This window comes from Dasypus novemcinctus, chromosome 9 (assembly GCF_030445035.2).
Source record: "Dasypus novemcinctus isolate mDasNov1 chromosome 9, mDasNov1.1.hap2, whole genome shotgun sequence".
Taxonomy (NCBI): Eukaryota; Metazoa; Chordata; class Mammalia; order Cingulata; family Dasypodidae; genus Dasypus; species Dasypus novemcinctus.
This window is the reverse complement of record NC_080681.1, coordinates 121240684-121258493: the sequence shown is the minus strand read 5'-3', so window position 1 is coordinate 121258493 and position 17810 is coordinate 121240684. Positions and strand designations below refer to the sequence as shown.

Here is a 17810-nt window from a genome sequence, read left to right as displayed (position 1 = left end):
CGGGATTCTCAGCACTTCCTGATCTCCATTCAGGCTTTTTCTCCAAGTGCACAAGTCTCCCCTTCCCCAGGGAAACCCATTCCTCCAGGTACAGCCCAAAGGATCTCCTCACCTTCAGCATTGCTTCTGCTGCACCCGCAGTGCCAACTTGCTATGTGACCCTGAGAAAGCCACCAGCCCTGCTGTGCTTTGGATTCCTCACCTGCAAAATAACGGGGTGCCCATTTCTACTTCTGCAGACCCATAAAAGTACAGCTCTCCAAGGGCTTGCCCTCCCCCCCAGCCGACCTCAGAAACATTGGGTAGAAAAACTATACCTGCTGAACGGTGGGGGCCGGCAGGAGAGGCCGAGGGGGTCCTCTGGGGAGAGAGCCCCAAGAAGGGAAGCAGGGGCGTGGCTGGGCGTGGCGTGCGCCCCGCCGCCCTCCTCTGCCCTGCCCCCTCCTCCGTAGCCAGAGCAGCCTGAGCAGGTAAACGCTGGCAGACAGGGTGAGCGGCTGTCAGTCTTCCCAGGAAGGCTGGCAGGAGGGTCAGAGAAGGAGGCCGGGCAGGGAGAGAGCACTTGGGGTCGAGCTGGGGCATTGGGGCAGTCCCGGCCCCTCTCCGAGTCGGTCCCGGGATCTCTGTGAGCCTGATGTGGAAAAAGACCTGCCGTTGCCACCCGCAGACACTTACGTAATGAGCGCCGCAATTCATGTAAGGAAGTAGCTATTGAGCACCCACCAGTGCCAGGTGCTGGGGTTACAGTGGTGAGCTGGGCGGTGTGCTTGCCCTCCTGATGCTTACATTCAGGAGCCGGAGATGGCTAATACACAAATAAAGCTCTAATGTAATGCCGGGCTGTGATAAATAGGAGGAAGAAAAGTGACACCAGGTAAGGGGAGAGGAAGTGACTGCGGGCGGCAGTTTAAATGGAGGGCAGTCAGGGAGGGCTTCCTGGAGGAGGCATCCTTCAACCAGCGGCGAGAAGAAAGTGAAGAAGCCAGTCACCTGGGGAGCAGCACAGGCCCATGGCCAGACTGCCCCATAGAAAGAAGGCCAGGGCTGCTGGAGCTGTTTTGGGTGGGGGCAGGTGGGGGTGGGGAGGGAGAGCGCACAGCTAGAGCACTTACGGGCTCAGAAGCCGTGGAAAGGATGTTGGGTTTTATTTTTCATATGATGGTGGGGTCTGAGCAAGGGAGTGTGGGATGTTGCCTGGTCTAAGAGTCGTGAAAGGAGCTTGCATAACTTCATCTCTGCGATGCCCGATGAGCCAGGCAAGCTACCCATTACCCCTGCTCGGCAGCGGGGGCCACCCAGGCGCAAGGCTGTCTGGGTTTGATACTATCTAAGGAGGCGGGTGTTTACCTCGGAGGCCCCTGATAACCAGCCCCCTTGAATTTCACAAGGAAGTGCCCGACGTCTGGATTTAAAGTACCAGTGTCCCCTCCGTGGACTTCTCTGTTCCGCCTTGACCCCCAGCATCCGGAGAGCTGGGAGGATGGGCTGAGTGGCTGCTAGGAAGCTGGGACTGCGCCCTAGCTGCACGCTAACTGCTGTGTGAGCTTGGCGCAGCAGGTGTACCTCTCTGGAGCACAGAATCTCCGTCTGTAACACGAGGAGACTGGCCCATGACCTGTGGTCTGTCCTTTGTCCGTCTTCTTTTTCCCACAGGGTGACAGCACCGCCTCTCCCCGGGCTGGCTGCATTTTCACTTGAGTCTCTGGAACTGTGCTGCCTAGTCTGGCAGCCGCTAGCCCCAGGGGCTACTGAGACCTGAAATGCGGCCTGTCTATACTGATGTGTAAAAGAAATACAAAATAGCTCACTGATATTTTTTCTTTTGGTTTCTTTTTTTTTTTAACTGTATTTTTTTCCAAGATATATAGATTGCAAAAAATGTTACATTAAAAAATATAAGAGGTTCCCATATACCTCTCACCTTCCCCACCCCCCCCCACATCAACAACCTCTTTCATCATTATGGCACATTCATTGCATTTGGTGAATACATTTTCGAGCACTGCTGCACCTCATGAATAATAGTTTACATGGTAGATTATACTCTCCCCCAGTCCTTTCAGTAGGTTATGGCAGGATATATAATGTCCTGCATCTGTCCCTGCAATATCATTTAGGACAACCCCGAGTCCTGAAAATGCCCCCCCCCATCACATCTCTTCTTCCCTCTCTCTGCCCTCAGCAACTACTGTGGCCACTTTCTCCACGTCAGTGCTATAATTTCTTCCATTACTAGTCACAATAGTTCCATAGTAGAATACCAGTAAGTCCACTCTAATCATTGATAATTTTTAAAATATCAATTACGTGTTGAAATGATACCATTTTGGAGATATTAGGTTAAGTGAAAATATTACTAAGAATTTCACCTGATTCTTTTTATTTTTAAAAATGTGGCTACTAGGAAATTTAAAATTACTTTTGTGGCTCGTATGATATTTCTATCTACTTCTGGAAGGGTGAAAGCCTTCCAGATCCAATTACAGTAATCCATATTAAAATTGCAACCCCATGATGGAGTGAGAAGGGGAGCGTATACTTGAGGAAAAAACATTTTTTTGGCAACTCCAAATCACCCCAGAATTCTTAAGCCCCTCATATGAGGTTCTTATTTTGTTACGCTTATTGCTTATTTTCTGTTTCCTCTGCTAGAACATAAGCTCCTCTAGGGCAGAGTTTTTTCCATTTTCCTCAGTGATGTTGCCCCCAAGTGCTTAGAACAGTGCCAGACACCGGAGGTGCTCAATTACTGTTGAAAGAATGAATGTAGTTCTGGGATGCATGTGGGTCCCATGGTTGTCCCATCTTCCAATTTTTCTGGAAAAGCTCCAAACACACATTTTCATGGGTAACCGCTGGCATTTTAAACGTTGTAACATGGGCCAAAGGAAACATGTCTGCGGTGCTTTGGGTGCTCAGGCTGCTTGTCCTGGGCTTCCGTGGGCACCGCCTCTGGTGTAGATGATTCTGGATGCTGACAGACTATGCCAGGTGGAGAGAGGGTCGATGGGCGGAGCGCTGCGCAGGGGCTCCTGCCATCTGCTGGTTGCTCCAGGCTGATGTGCCTCCAGGGGTCTGGAGTGGGTGGTAATTACGGGCCTGCCTCCATCTCCCGCAGCCTGCTTACCTGGTCTGTGTCTGGAGCCTGCAGCTTCGGGGGGCCTCGGCATGGGCAGGGACCTAGTTAGGACCACCCCTTGCCCTTGGCCAGGCCAGCGTTTGCCCTGTCTGGCCCATAGCTATAAAAAGGACCTGGTTCTCCCATGGCAGGTGCACACTAAAAGTTGACAGCTCGAGGCAGTGGGCTGGAGCAGGAAGGCCCGAAGCTGTCTTGGACAGGGCTCCCGACTCTCAGCAGCCCTGGGTGATCCCACCACCTTTCCAGGCCACCTTGAGCAAGACCCTTCCCCTTTCTGGAACTCACTTTCCCCTTTTGTACGAGAACTTTGGATTAGCTCTGCATTTCCAAACCCGACACCTTGGGTTGCTGTGTCCTCCTGCACAACTGATTTAGAACCTCTTGGGGGCCTGGTCGTCTCACTGTCCCGGAGACCTTCTCTTGTGGATTGAACTGAGTCCACCCAGCAGGTACGTTCAACTCCTAACCCCCAGTCTCATGACCGTGACCCTAGGAGGAAAAAGGATGTTGGAATATGTTATTAGTTAAGAGGAAGACAAGCCGGGCTCTAATTCAAGATGCCTTGTGTCCTGACAGAGGGGTTCTTAACAAGGGGTCTGTGAGCTTGAATTGAAATTAAAAAACCCGAAACATGATTCTTGTGGGGACGTGTTGGTGCAGGCGTGATATATTTATTAAATAATGCACAGTGGCGCGCAGACTTAGTAAGGGGTCCATGGTTTTCACCTGACCGGCAAAGGGGTCCGTGGAACAAAAAAGGTCGAGAACCCCTGCCTTCTAAGAACACAGAAGAGAGAGAGAAGAGCCATGGGACAGAAGCAGGGCTCAAGCTCTGCCCCAAGGCAAAGACGACTATGGACTGCTGGCGAGCCACTGCTGCAGCCCTGCAGGTGTTGGAGGCAGCTTGGCCCTCTGACACCTTGATTTTGGTCTTCGGTACTGTGGGACAATAAATTCCTGTTGTGTTAAGTCCCCCAGGTTGTAGTACTTCGTTACAGTAGCCCTAGGAAACTAAGATAACCTTCCCTGGCCACACATCTAAAATCTGTCTCCTTCCTATCTTGCGTCCCTGCATTATTTTTCTCTTCAACCTATCACCGTCTCGTTGTCTCTGTATTTTACTTTGATTTTGCTTATTGTCCGTTTCTCTTCCCTATGTCGGTAAGTAAGCTCCACGAGGGCAGGGTTTTTTGTTTTTTTTTTTATCAGCTTTATTGGGAAATAATTTACATAAAATACAATTTCCAATTTTAAGTGCGCACTTTGCCTTTTGACAAATATATTCCATTTTGTAGCCTTTACCACAGTTAAAGTCTAGAACGGTTCCATCAGCCCCTAAAGCTCCCTCGTGCCCCTTCCCAGTCAATCTCCCCTTCCACCCCCAACCCTGGCAGTCACTGACCTGCCTTCGGCAATGATAGTTTATCTTCTCTGGAGTTTCATATCAGCAGAACCATTACATGATGATGATTATTGTGATGTGTTTTTTTGTTGTGTGGCAGCTTTCACAAAGCATAATACTTCTGAGGTTCCTCCAGGGTGGTGCCTGTGGTGGCTTGTCCAGAGAGACGTGTTCTTTAATCCGTGCCTGTGGGTGTGAACCCATTGTAGACAGGACATTTTGATGAGGTTATTTTTAGCTAACGTGTCGCCCGCTGAATCAGGATGGGTCTGAATCCTCTTACTGGAGGGCTTCTAGAGAAGGCCACAGAGAGAAGCCACGGGGAGCAGACAGAAGCTGGGAGCCAACCAAATCTGGAAGAGTAAGGAAAAGGTGTGACCATGTGCATTGCTGTGTGGCGAGAGCCAAGCACCAAGGATCGCTGGCGGGCAGTCCCAGAACGCCACCGTCTAGGGGAGAAAGCCTCGCCTTGCTGACACCTCGATTTTGGAATTCTCCTGGCCTCAAAACAGTGAGCCCATAAATTCCTGTTGTTTAAGCCAACCCATTGCATGGTATTTGTTTTAGCAGCTGGGACACTAAATGTATATCAGTCTGTCCCTTTTTGTGACTGGGTACAATATCCCCACTGTATGGTTCTGTCACAATCGTTTAAAAGCCCACTGTCATCCTCATTAGTTTAGCATTATGGGTGCTTGTAATTACGATGGTAAACTCACTAGTGCAACCTTGCCATCCTGTTCCTGCCTCCATCTCCTGACTTCATGAGCCTGAGGTGTCCCTCCTGCCCTTCCTGTAAGATGCAGGAATGAAGCGGGCATTCCTTCATTCATTCACACACTCACTCACACATAATCCTTACTGAGTCTCTTCTGTGCTAGGCATCGTCTACGTGCTGAAGATACCTCTGTGAAAAACATAAAATTCCTGCTCTTGGGGAACTTTCAGAATTGGGAAGACAATATATGTATAAACAAATAAGATTTCTTGGGGAGCATTGAGCTCTTTGGAGAAAATAGCAGAGAAGGGAGCAGGGAAGGCCTCACTGAGGCCTGTTTTTGAAGCAGAAACAGCCAGCTATCTGACCATCCAGGGCTGCTCTGCAGCCATTAGCCACGTGGCTATTGAGCACTTGAAAGAGGTTTTTTTTTTAGAGATTTATTTTTTATTTATTTCTCTCCCCTTCCCCCCCTTGTCTGCTCTCTGTGTCCATTCGCTGTGTGTTCTTCTATGACCACTTCTATCCTTATCAGTGGCACTGGGAATCTGTTTCTTTTCGTTGTGTCATCTTGTGTCAGCTCTCCATGTGTGCAGCGCCATTCCAGGGCAGGCTGCACTTTCTTTCGCGCTGGGCGGCTCTCCTTAAGGGCGCACTCCTTGCGTGTGGGGCTCCCCTATGCGGGGGACACCCCTGCATGGCTCAGCACTCCTTGCGCGCATCAGCACTGAGCATGGGCCAGCTCCACGTGGGTCAAGGAGGCCCTGGTATGAACCCTGGACCTCCCATGTGGTCCTATCCATTGGGCCAAGCCCGCTTCCCTGAAAGAGTTTGTTTTGAGATGTGCTGCAAACGTAAAATATACAGTGGATTTCAAAAACTTAGTATAAAAAAAGCCCAAAATATCTCATTAATAATTTTTTATAACGATTACATGTTGAGATGATATATTTTGGATATATTGGATTAAATAAAATACATTATACCAATTCATTTCACCTTTTTCTTTTTTCCTTTTTGTTATGGATTTAGCTAGAAATTTTAATAACTTAAAATTACCAAAGTGGCTCACTTGTGTGGCTTACATAGGAAAGCATCCTAGGTAGAGGGAATAACCAACACAAAGGTCCTGAGGCAGAATGGAAGGTGCTGGGGCAGAGCAGGACAGGGAAAGGATGGAAGAGATAGAGAAGGACTATATCCAACAGGGCCATGGGTTGGCTCTTAAAGGAGCGGGTTTTAATCTAAGTATAGCAGGTAAACCGTTTAGCAGGGAAGTGGCATGAATTGTGTTTTTTTTCAGAAGGTACCAGAAATTGAACCCGGGACCTCGTACATGGGAAGCAGGTGCTCGACCAATAAGCTACACCCACTCCCCTGAATTGCTTTTTAACAGGCCCTTGAAGAGAACGGACTGTGGGTGGGCCAGAAGGAAGGTCATTAGAACCTTTCCCGTGAGTGGAAGGCAGGGTGTCGTCCGGGGAAGAATCCTGGTTCTAATCCTGTCTGAGTCGGACTCACTTGTGGCCCTGCTCTTCCCTGGGACTCAGCTTCAGCCCCAGCATCCCGGAGCTCGGGAGCGGCCGCCTCGACGACTCGGCGCTCGGCTGGCCGGGCCCCGGCGGGTCGCGCGCTCGATTGGTCGGGTCTGGGCGGGCCCGAGCGCCCAGGCAGCGCCATTGGGGAGCGGCTGAGAGGGAACGCCGCGCTGCGCAGCGCGGGGCTGGGGCGGGCGGCCCGGGACACCGACAGGTAGGGTCCGAGGCGCGGCCGCTTCGGGCAGCGGGCAGTGCTGGGGGCCACAGGGCCGGCGCGCACCCTCAGACGGCCGCTCTCACTTCTGCTCTGCCCTGGGGGCCCGCGCCCGCCCGAAGGGGGCACGGCGCTGGGAGCCCGGGCGACCCCGGCGTCCGGCCCTCCGGCTGTCACATCCCCCCTGGGCGGTTTTGGGGGTCCGAATCTCCCATGGTCCTGGGCCCGCCGCCCTCACGGCGACTCCAGAGCCCGAGTCCCCGCGGGCACCCCAGGCACAGGTTTGGGACAGTCTGAGGCCCCCGGGACCCCTGCGTCCGCGTCCTGGGGAGTCCGAGACTCCGGCAGACCCCAGCACCTTTTCCAGGATCCCGGCAACCTTAGCGCCCCGAGGTTGGGGGTGTCAGCCCGCGTCTCAGCCGGAGTCTCGGCCTCAGGGAGGGATCCGGGTGTGCGAGCCCCCCTGCTTACGACCAAGAATGGGGAGTCAGTCGTTTCTCCAAGACTGTCTCAACCACTCCCGGAGCCAGCCGTCTGGCGTCACACCTGGGATGGGGACTTCAGGCCTTAAATATATTTTAAACCCTCGCTCCCCGGGTTGAGCCCTGACTGAGCCTCTCCCAGGCCTGGGACCCCCGGCGCAGTTCACTCCAGGTCTTACGTGGGGGGTGAGCTGGGGTGTCTCCGTCGTCGCCTCGGGCGAAGGTTAAGGTTCTGAGACCAGAGCGGGCGGCGGGAGGGTTGTGGGAGCCTCGCCTTCTGCGATGTCCCAAGTTCCCTGACTGGGGCCACCGGCCTGATCCTCCCCCCCCCCCCCCCAAATCTTTGTACTCCCCGGCGTCGGCAGTGTCTAAAGCGCCGGCTGTCTCTTCGAGGGGCTCCAGTTGCCAGTGCTTCCTACTCCCTGCTCTGGCCGGGGCTTGGGGGAGGGGCCTGGCCCAAGGTCGTCCTCAGTGTCACCTGCCCCACCGGATAGGGTAGGCCAGGTGGGGGTTAGTGCCAGGCAGCTGCCTAGAAACCGTGATGGACCAGAGTACAAACACTTCAAGATTCAGGCCAGTCAGGCATCCCTTCCGGACACCGGATTCCTTAAGGGAATCTTTGAAGTGGCCTCAAGCCAATCTAGAAGCTTAGCAGAGCTAATGCATGCTTTCTGGTTTGGCCCTCAGTTTACTGACTAGGGCATCTTACTTTGCTTCTCACCGCTTCCCCCCCCCCCCCCTTTATTTTTAATCTGTGCTTTTTATTCTTCCATCTTTCAGGGAAGTAAAGTAGGGGCCCAATCTTGTGTACAATCTAACAGTTGTTTCCCTTCACTTGGGAGAGCAGTTGTAGTTGGCACTTAAGAGAAGTTGGAGTTTAGGGCCAAATCCAACTGCAATAACTCCAAAAATAAAGTATACTCCAAGTATTTGAAGTCCACATAGTAAGGTTAGACTAGTTAGGTTCTCATTTTGTTTTCACAGATTTGCTTCTTTAAGTTAAAAGATGTAAAATGTTTCTTTTACTCAGACTGTTAAACATTCCTTACTTTTTAAAAAGTTGTTTTTGTGATCTCTTCTTTAAATCGGTATACTCGATAATCCCTAGAAGATTCCTAGTTTTACACAAAATATGTAGCTTTGAAAAAAATCATTGGAAAGAAATTATTATTATTATTTTACTGTTGTTGAGAAATAAAAGTTAATCTTATCTGGAAGTTCAAGACAAGGTTGACAAAAAGAAGCCAATATTTCCTGGAGATTGAGTTAATTCTTACAGGGCCTTGTATGATGGGTCTTTGTTCAGTGGCATCCTTTCACTTGGGAGATAAGTGTATCTTGTGGCACTAAGATGGATCGTGGAAGGTGGAGCAAAGTGCTTGGAAAAGATCCTGAGAACGGCTGGTTCCAAGTGGGATCCATGCCACAGAAAATCTGGAGTGGACAGCACGGTGGCTGATGACTGACATAGGTGGTTCAAAGGAAGACTTAGAGCCCACAGTTTCAATTGGGATTTACTAGTTGAGTAATCTAAGAACCCATTTAAACTTTTGTGTCTGTTTTTCTCATGGTAACTGATTGTAATAATAATTTGCATAAATGCTAGCTCTTATTACAGGCTATTAGTAATTCTGTACTGAATCTGAACATAGTTGGAACTATAGAGGATTTCTGTGTTTGTAATTATTGACTAAAATCGTTCATTGTGTCAGTATTACATGGTGTCCAGATAGTAGTGATGCAGTTTCAGGACATTTAAGAATAGTGGTAGAGTGCTGCCTTCTCCCTCTCATTCATATTATTTTATGAATGATCTTAATGAATTAATTTGCAAAATTGAATTAGGGCAGTCTTAATGAGGATCATTGCAGAATGTCAGGTTCATTCCTGCAATCTCCAGGGCATTTTTGCTTTAATCTAGGGCAAATTTTCTCAACTATTGACATTTAAGGCTGGATAATTCTTTGTGGTGGAGGCTGTTTTGTACCCTGTAGGATATTTAACAGCATCCCTAGTTCTATCCACAAGATGCCAGTAGCAGCTCCCCCCAGTCATGACAACCAGAAATGTCTCTAGACATAGCCAAATTGCATCCAGATGAGAACCATTGATCAGGATAATCCAATCTTAAGGAAAATCACTGAAAGTAAGGCATTGCCTCTCACCGAGCAATTATATTGCAAAGATGCACCAGGATGTAGGTCTTACTTCCACTTACTACTGACTGAGGCTCCTTACACTGCATCCCATCTTTTATAAAAAATCTGTGCTTTGTGTTCTTCCACCTTCAGAGCAAGTAGAGTAGAAATCAACCTAGGAAATCATCCAGTTTATCTGTTGATTTCTGTTTTCTTTTTCCTTCGTAGGTTCTTCTGTGACCATGAGAGACAGAGAAATAAAGAATGACCCATGCTTTTTAAACACCTTATCCTGAGGAAATAGTCATGTTGGAAGGTCTTGTAGCCTGGGTTCTTAACACCTATCTGGGGAAATATGTCAACAACCTGAACACTGACCAGCTCTCGGTTGCACTTCTGAAAGGTGAGTACTTGTATTTATCTTGAGCAAAGTGTGAAACTTTGCAGATGGCATTTCCATTTTCTATATTCTTTTGTTGTACTGAGAATAATGAAACCCATTGCCAAGATGGTGTTATACTAAATATGCGTAAAAGGCAATATGTTTTTCCCTATGATACTGAGTAACATTACAGGGTAACGTAAGTATATAGATGTATTGCTGTGGATTTTAGGTAACCATTAAATATTAAAAAAAGGGAAAAAAAAGATTGTACCAATGGTACTTTAATACAGTTAGTTTTTGAGCTCTCTGAAGTTTTATGGCAGTAGTTGTTATTGTAGTGACAGTGGCATTTACTTTGGCTTCAAATTCTGCATCACTTTTTAGCTATGTAGATAGGTCATTAAAACGGTTAGCTTCAGTTTCCTTGGGAAAAGAATGTAATGTAAAGAGGTTGCTCTGAGGATCAAATGTAGTAACCTCTAAAGCGCTCAGCCTGCTGGTATATAAAAGACACCCAAAAGAAGTTCTAAAATATGGTAGTGATATCTTCAGAATTTCTGAGGTCTTGTCATGCATAGTAGGAAATGACCTAACGCTTGACATGTTAGCCTTTACAGGTCCGTTCTTGGGAAATGAGGTCCAGTGGCTGGAACTGGAAAGGGGCATTTGCTTGTTTTAGTTGCTTGTTTAGCACAACTCAAAATGGAACCCTTTAACACGTATTGAGAAAGAAGATAAAGTCAGTTTGCAAGCATGTAAGATCATAGAAAGTGGAAAGGAGACCTCATATACAGTGAAAGCCTCAGCTTCCTGGAGCATGAGTTTTGGCAAGTGAACCAGGACAGGTTTGTAGAGATAGCAGTGACACAAATGTTTGTAGAGACTGAGGATAGGGTGTTTACCTGGCCCTAAAATTGTTGCTTTCTGAGTTCTCCTGACTGATCTAAACCAACAAAGCAATTATGGCAGTGATAGGCCATAGGAGGTTTCATGGTTGTGCCTCCTCACTCCCTTTCATTGGAAACTAAAGGTTGCAAAAACTTCTGCAACTGCTGACATCAACTGCAAATACTGCAGTAACTCAATTCAGTTCTGGCTTTACTACTGAGAGTTAAGCCAGACTCCACAGGTTAAGGGTGATCCTCTCCAAGACTGCCCTTCAGACACTAGTCACAAGTTTGGGGATCCCCTGCTTTTCTGACCAATTGGCTATAAATTCAGGGGTTCCCACTACCCCTTGGGTTCAGCAGTTTGCTAGAGTGACTCACAGAACTTGCTAAATGAGCTTTACTTAGGATTATAGCTTTTTTATAGTAAAAGGATACAAACAAGAAGAGACAGGGGGAAGTCTGGGAGGGTCTCAAATGCAAGTTTCTGATCTCTCCCCCTGGAGACAGAACAGATCACCTTCCCAGCACAGCAGCAGCATTGCCAATCATGGAAGCTCACCAACTCTTCAAGAGTCTGGAGTTTAAATGGAATATCTTATACAGGCATGATTGGTAGGGTCAGTGCCTATGTGGTTGAACTCAACCTCCAGGCCCCTTCTCCTTCCCAGAGGTGGGAGATGCTGGGCTGGTGTGACATGGCTCAAAGCCCAACCCCCTAATCACATGGGTTGGCCTTCTGGGTGTGACCTGCCCCACCCCAAGAATATAGGAGTGGCTGGCCCCACCCTGTCCTACTTGTATATTCTGGGTATTAAAAACTTTTTTTTTTTTTAAGATTTATTTTATTTATTTCTCTCCCCCCCTCCCCCCAGTTGTCTGTTCTCTGTGTCCATTTGCTGCGTGTTCTTGTTTTTGTCTGCTTCTGTTGTCAGCAGCACGGGAATCTGTGTGTCTTGTTGTTGTGTCATCTTGCTGTGTCAGCTTTCCGTGTGGGAGGCACCATTCCTGGGCAGGCTGCACTTTCTTTCGCGCTGGGCGGCTCTCCTTACGGGGCGCACTCTTTGCGCGTGGGGCTCCCCTACGCAGGGGACACCCCTGCGTGGCACTCCTTGTGCACATCAGCACTGCGCATGGGCCAGCTGCATACGGGTCAAGGAGGCCTGGGGTTTGAACCGCGGGCCTCCCATGTGGTAGACGGGTGCCCTTTCCACTGGTCCAAGTCTGCTTCCCTGGGTATTAAAACTCTTATCAGATATGTGGTTTCCAAATATTTTCTCCCATTCTGTTGGTTGTCTTTTTACTTTCATGATAAAGCCCTTTGATGCACAAAAGTTTTAAATTTTGACTAAGTGCATTTACCTGTTTTTTCATTTTGTTTCTTGTGCTTTTGGTGTAAAGTCTGAGAAACCATTGACTAACACAAGGCGCCTAGTACAAGATGTTTCCCAGTGGTTTCATCTAGGAGTTTTATGGTTTTGGTTCTTTTACGTAGGTCTTCGATCTATTTTGAGTTAATTTTTGTATGTGGTGTGAAGTAGGGGTCCACCTTCATTCTTCTGCATATATATATTCACTTCTCCCAGCACTATTTGTTGAAGACTATTCTTTCTCCATTGAGTGAACTTGATGCCTTTGCCAAAAATCATTTGGCTATAGATGTGAAGGTTTATTTCTGGACTCACGTTATATATCTGTCCTTGTGCCAGTACCATACTGTTTTGATTACTGTAGCTTTGTAATACACTTTATTTTTTGAAAGATTTATTTTTTATTTCTCTTCCCTTCTACCACTTCCTATTGTTTTGCTCTCTGTGTCTATTCCCTGTGTGTTCTTCTGTGTCTGTGTGCATTCTTGTCAGTGGCACCAGGAATCTGTGTCTTTTTTTGTTGTGTCATCTTGCTCTGTCAGTTCTCTGTGTGTGCGGCGCCACTCCTGGGCAGGCTGTGCTTTTTTCGTATGGGGCAGCTCTCCTTGCGGGGCTCACTCCTTGCATGTGGGGCTCTCCTACGTGGGGAACACCCCCACATAGCATGGCACTCCTTGCGTGCATTAGCACTGTGCGTGGGCCAGCTCACCACACTGGTCAGGAGACCCTGGGTTTGAACCCGGGCCTCCTATACGGTAGGCAGAAGCTCTATCAGTTGAGCCAAATCCACTTCCCTGTAATATGTTTTAAAATTGGTAAGTGTGAGTCCTCCAACTTCCTTCTCTTTTAAGATGTTTTTGGCTATTTGGGGTCCCTTACCCTGCCATATGAATTTGATAATTGGTTTTTCCATCTCTGCAAAGAGGACTTTTGGAATTTTGATCGAGATTGCATAAAATCTGTAAATTGCTTTGGGTAAAATTGACATCTTAATGATAATTGGTCTTCTAATTCATAAACAGGGAATGCATTCCATTTACTTAGGTCTTTTAGCAATGTTTTGTAGTTTTCCCTACAAGTCTTTTATGTCCTTGGTTAAATTTATTCCTAGGTATTTGATTTCTTAGTTGCTATTGTCTTGTCCTCTCCTAGCATATAAACTAACAGTGTAGTCCCTGGCCCACCATCAATAACAGAAAACATTCCCATCGTAGGAAATTACAAGGATGTAGAGGTTACCTCCCAGGAACTGTGGACAAAGACCAGACAAGTTTTATTGTGCTACAGAAATTGTGGTAGATTCCTTCTTCTCTTCCTCCTCCTCTTCCTCTTGTCCTTAAAAGGGAGCTGCCAAGTAGAAAGTGAAAGTGATCAGTTTGTCAAGGAAGAGGACTTGTTCTAAGTGCAATAGTAGTGTCAAGTTCATCTCTATTGAATTTCCCAGACACACTGAGAAAGTGGCTGGTGCATTGGACTTTGTCACTAAATATGTATCTAAGTATATAGGGCAGGTGACAGGTTGGGAAGAGAATTGCAAACCTTGCTATTAAAAGAGGGGGCTGTCTTTCAAGAGTAGTATGGTAAGAGAATATAAACTGAAGAAATGAATATATAAATAGAAATTTGTGGCATCTGATGCATCACAGAGTCTATACTTATAATAAATTTCTGAACTCTGCAATTTTAGACAGAATATTTATTGTAGTGACAACCATGCCAATTATCCGGTGCTTTAAACTGTTTTTCTATGATTATTTCCTTTTTTTTTTTTCTTTTTTCTTTTTTACTATTCTCTATGGCTTTTTATGAACCTGTGGAATGTTTCTATACAGAATGGAAAAATGCTTTTTCCTTCCTAATCAGAGCTAATACAGCGTCCCATGCTTATAGATCCAAAGAAACCTCAGTGTTTGTCCAGCCAAATCCTGTACAGCATCACAGAGTGGAGAGATGGCTTTGTGAGGAAGTTGATGCTGCTTGTTGATCTTTTTTTTTTAAGATTTATTTATTTATTTTTATTTCTCTCCCCTCCCTGCCACCCCACCCAGTTGTCTGTTCTGTGTGTCTATTTGCTTCGTGTTCTTCTTTGTCTGCTTCTGTTGTTGTCAGCGGCATGGGAATCTGTGTTTCTTTTTGTTGCGTCATCTTGTTGTGTCAGTTCTCCGTGTGTGCAGCGCCATTCCTGGGCAGGCTGCACTTTCTTTCGTGCTGGGTGGCTCTCCTTACGGGGCGCACTCCTTGCGCGTGGGGCTCCCCTACGCGGGGGACACCCCTGTGTGGCAGGGCGCTCCTTGCGCGCATCAGCACTGCACATGGGCCAGCTCCACACGGGTCAAGGAGGCCCGGGGTTTGAACCGCGGACCTCCCATGTGGTAGACAGACGCCCTAACCACTGGGCCAAGTCCACTTCCCTGCTTGTTGATCTTGATGACATAGTTCAGCAGTGTTTGGAGGTGGAGGGTTGGAGTTGGGAATAAGAATGTAATTTCAGTCAATTTGCAGATATTCACCATTCTAGATACGTAGGGAGATATAAAGGAGATTGAAGAAGTGGTCAAGAGTATGGAATTTGTAATCAGACTGCGGGTTTGAATCCTAGTTCCTCCATTTACCAATAACTTGGGCAAATTACTTAACCTCTCTGTGTCAGTGCCCTGCTTTGTAAAGTGGAGATAATCTTAACTATCACATATTGTGAGGCAGAGCCTAGAACTGCTCTTAGTGTGTAGTGGGACCTCATTCAGTGTTAGTTCTTCTTGTTATCCATCATCATGATCATCAACATATGGTTGGCTGGTGGGTTGGACTTCACATATGCACATACAAATTGTGTGCACATGCTAAAGGTAATAAAGAATCTGAATAAGGTAATGAAAATGCAAAGTAACATGAGTAAAGGCTAGAGATAGCACTTGCTGAAAGACTTCACTCATTTTTTTCAGTCATTCAGCAAACACTGAGCACCTGTTGTGTTATGGGATGATACATAAAGGGGAAGCAGTCGAACTTAGAAAGCTCAGGCTTAGGATCTAACCCTCCCCATCCCACCCCCCAAGATTGTTTCATCACTTACAAGTTGACTGTGGGCAAACTACTTAAGCTGCCTGCTCATCCATTCTTGATGCCTGAGGTCAGCAGGTCTGATAAGAACTTTAGTGCTAGAGCACTAGGATTTGCAAGTAAATTGCTTGTCCTCCAAGCCTCATTATTTCCATCCCCTAAAAGGAAAAAATAATAGTGTTTTCTCTGATTGCTGTGAGGATTCAAGGGGATAATGCATGTGATGTGCTTGGCACATAGTAAGAGCTCACTAAATGATAGCTATTATTATTATTATTCCACTCCACCACCATAGTGGAATAATATGTAATTATTCACTTGGAAAGGTGGGAAGGAGCTTGTTAAGAAATGCAGATTCCTGTGTTTCAAGCCCAGAGAGTCTGATTTATAGGTCTGCGAGTGGAGCTAAAAAGCCTGTTTGTCATCAGATGTTAATGGTCTTCTGGTAAATACTAACCTAAACCTGGGGTCTGCAAAACTGGCCAGCAGGCCAAAACTGGCCTACAAGCTAAGAATGTTTTTTACATGTTTAAAAGGTGGCGGGAAGAAAAGGAATGTGCAACAGATCATAAAGCCTAAAATATCTGGCCCCTTACAGAAAAAGTTAAACCCCTGCCTAAAATCCTTGCTCTCTAGGAAGCTTTAGTTGTCATTATGAGTGGGGTGGTCAGGAAATTAATATGTGGCACATAATGCAGAGCTACCTGTGCTAGAGGTAAAACTTTTAGTGGTCAGTGCTTTGCACATAGTAAGCACCTAATGCATTTGTTGGATTGACATTTCATGATATTTTTCTTTTTTAGGTGCTGTCGAATTAGAAAACTTGCCCTTAAAGAAAGATGCCTTGAAAGAACTGGAATTACCATTTGAAGTCAAAGCTGGTATGTAGAGCTAAAGGAGAGGGAGGCAGTTTTGAATGTTAAGTTGTTTGGGACCTAAGAACTGAAAGCCCTTGAGTTTGACTAACAGGAAGACAGAGGATAGAAAGTATTCAAATTTAGATCTCTCTTAAAGTGTGGTCTCTAGGTCACTTCTATCAGGATGGCCGTGGGGTGGTGGTGGAAGGCTAGGTGACCCCAATATCTACTGAATCAGTCTCTGAGGGGGGTGGAGGTAGACATTGAACCTGCATTTTTGGTAAGTACCTCGGGTGATTGTTAGGTTTATCCAAGTGTAAGAATTTCTGTTCTAGATAACAGGGGGTTCTTTTTCTTAGATAAGTTTTCAGTAATATTTATAAATAAATTATTATATTGTACAAGATGGGCTCTGCTTGGGTTTATTTTCTAACTCTGCTGTTTTTTGAGCGTGTGACCTTGGGCAGGTTACCGCACTACTCTTTCAATTCTCTCATTTTTAAAATGGGGATAATGATATTACCTACATCATAGAGTTGTTGAATACATGAGTTAATGCATTAAAATTATTCATACCACTGCCTGGCACACTCAGGAGATGTGATCAGTTATGTTCTAGGAATTTTGCAGTTATTAGGTTGGCTGAGGAAACAAGAATTGTCATAACAAAAATAGTCATTTATGAGCTGACCATTTATATTAAAATGAGTTCCTACTCAGATACCCCTCATCATTCAACACTAACCTGTCATGTCAGCCAGTCTTTCTCTTATTTTGGGAGTACTTATATTACAGTAAAATGCAAGTACAATGCAAACCAATTGCTAGGTGAAATGGAATAGAAATCTTGTAAAGGATTTAGGCTTTCTTGAAGTCAGCCCAAGTGATAGAGTCATAAGCAAAGACACTGACCAATTAGAAGCTGAAAGCAGCCCTCAAGAGCGGTGATACTCTGGCTCCAGACAGGCCAGCCTATGCTTCCATGCATGCCAGTTAGGGTCTGGCCTGGTGGGTGGCTGAGGGCCCTGGACAACCCAGACCAGGAGCTGCACCTAGCCTCCCTCTCTGCTCCCAGATCTCTTCTCCCCCCACCTATGGGTGGGGGTGTATGGCAGTGGCCTATGTCCACGCAAGCCTTTGGGGGAATTGTCTACCTCTCCATCCCTGGGAAGGCCTGATCTGCCCACCCTTGGCAGGAGTCTCAGAGCCCTCCGCTGACCCCTCTTGTGCCTGGAGGTAGCACCCCCCATGCACTCACAGAGCTGCCTGTGCACAGGACCTCAGACTGAACCGAGAGAGTCTGGGACCCCTCCCTGTGCAGTTCCCAGACCCCACCGTCTGGGGGCCCCCAGGTCCCTCCATGGCTGCATAGGGAAGAATCTAATTTATCTATTGCTCGGCCTATGTGCTCTGGAGGAGGTGGGGCCGAGTTAGCCCCCCAAACCCTGCCTCTGGCCAGAGCAGAGGTCAGAGCAGACGCCCACCCTTCCTCTCCCGGTACACAGGTATTGTCTGAAAGTTTGTAGAGCAAAGTAAAAATAAATCAATTCAGATTGTTTGGGGGAGGGGGCCATGCCTCCTGGATTCAGCCAGGGGGCTCCTATGCACATGTCCGGTGTG

The 17810-nt window shown here is 47.0% G+C and overlaps 1 protein-coding gene across 8 annotated transcripts in view; it reads left to right on the top strand.

The window, feature by feature from the left end:
- Positions 1–6898: 6898 nt before the first annotated feature.
- Positions 6899–17810, top strand: part of VPS13D (vacuolar protein sorting 13 homolog D) — a 311480-nt gene continuing 300568 nt past the window's right edge. For all 8 annotated transcript variants that reach the window (XR_009187313.2, XR_009187314.2, XR_009187312.2 and 5 more), the window contains exons 1-3: positions 6899–7011; positions 9860–10034; positions 16137–16214. Coding sequence is in view for 3 of the 8 variants with exons in the window: in XM_058304369.2 (XP_058160352.1) it covers positions 9938–10034; positions 16137–16214 (175 nt within the window). In the remaining 5 variants the exon portion in view is untranslated. The remainder of the gene's footprint in view (positions 7012–9859; positions 10035–16136; positions 16215–17810) is intronic.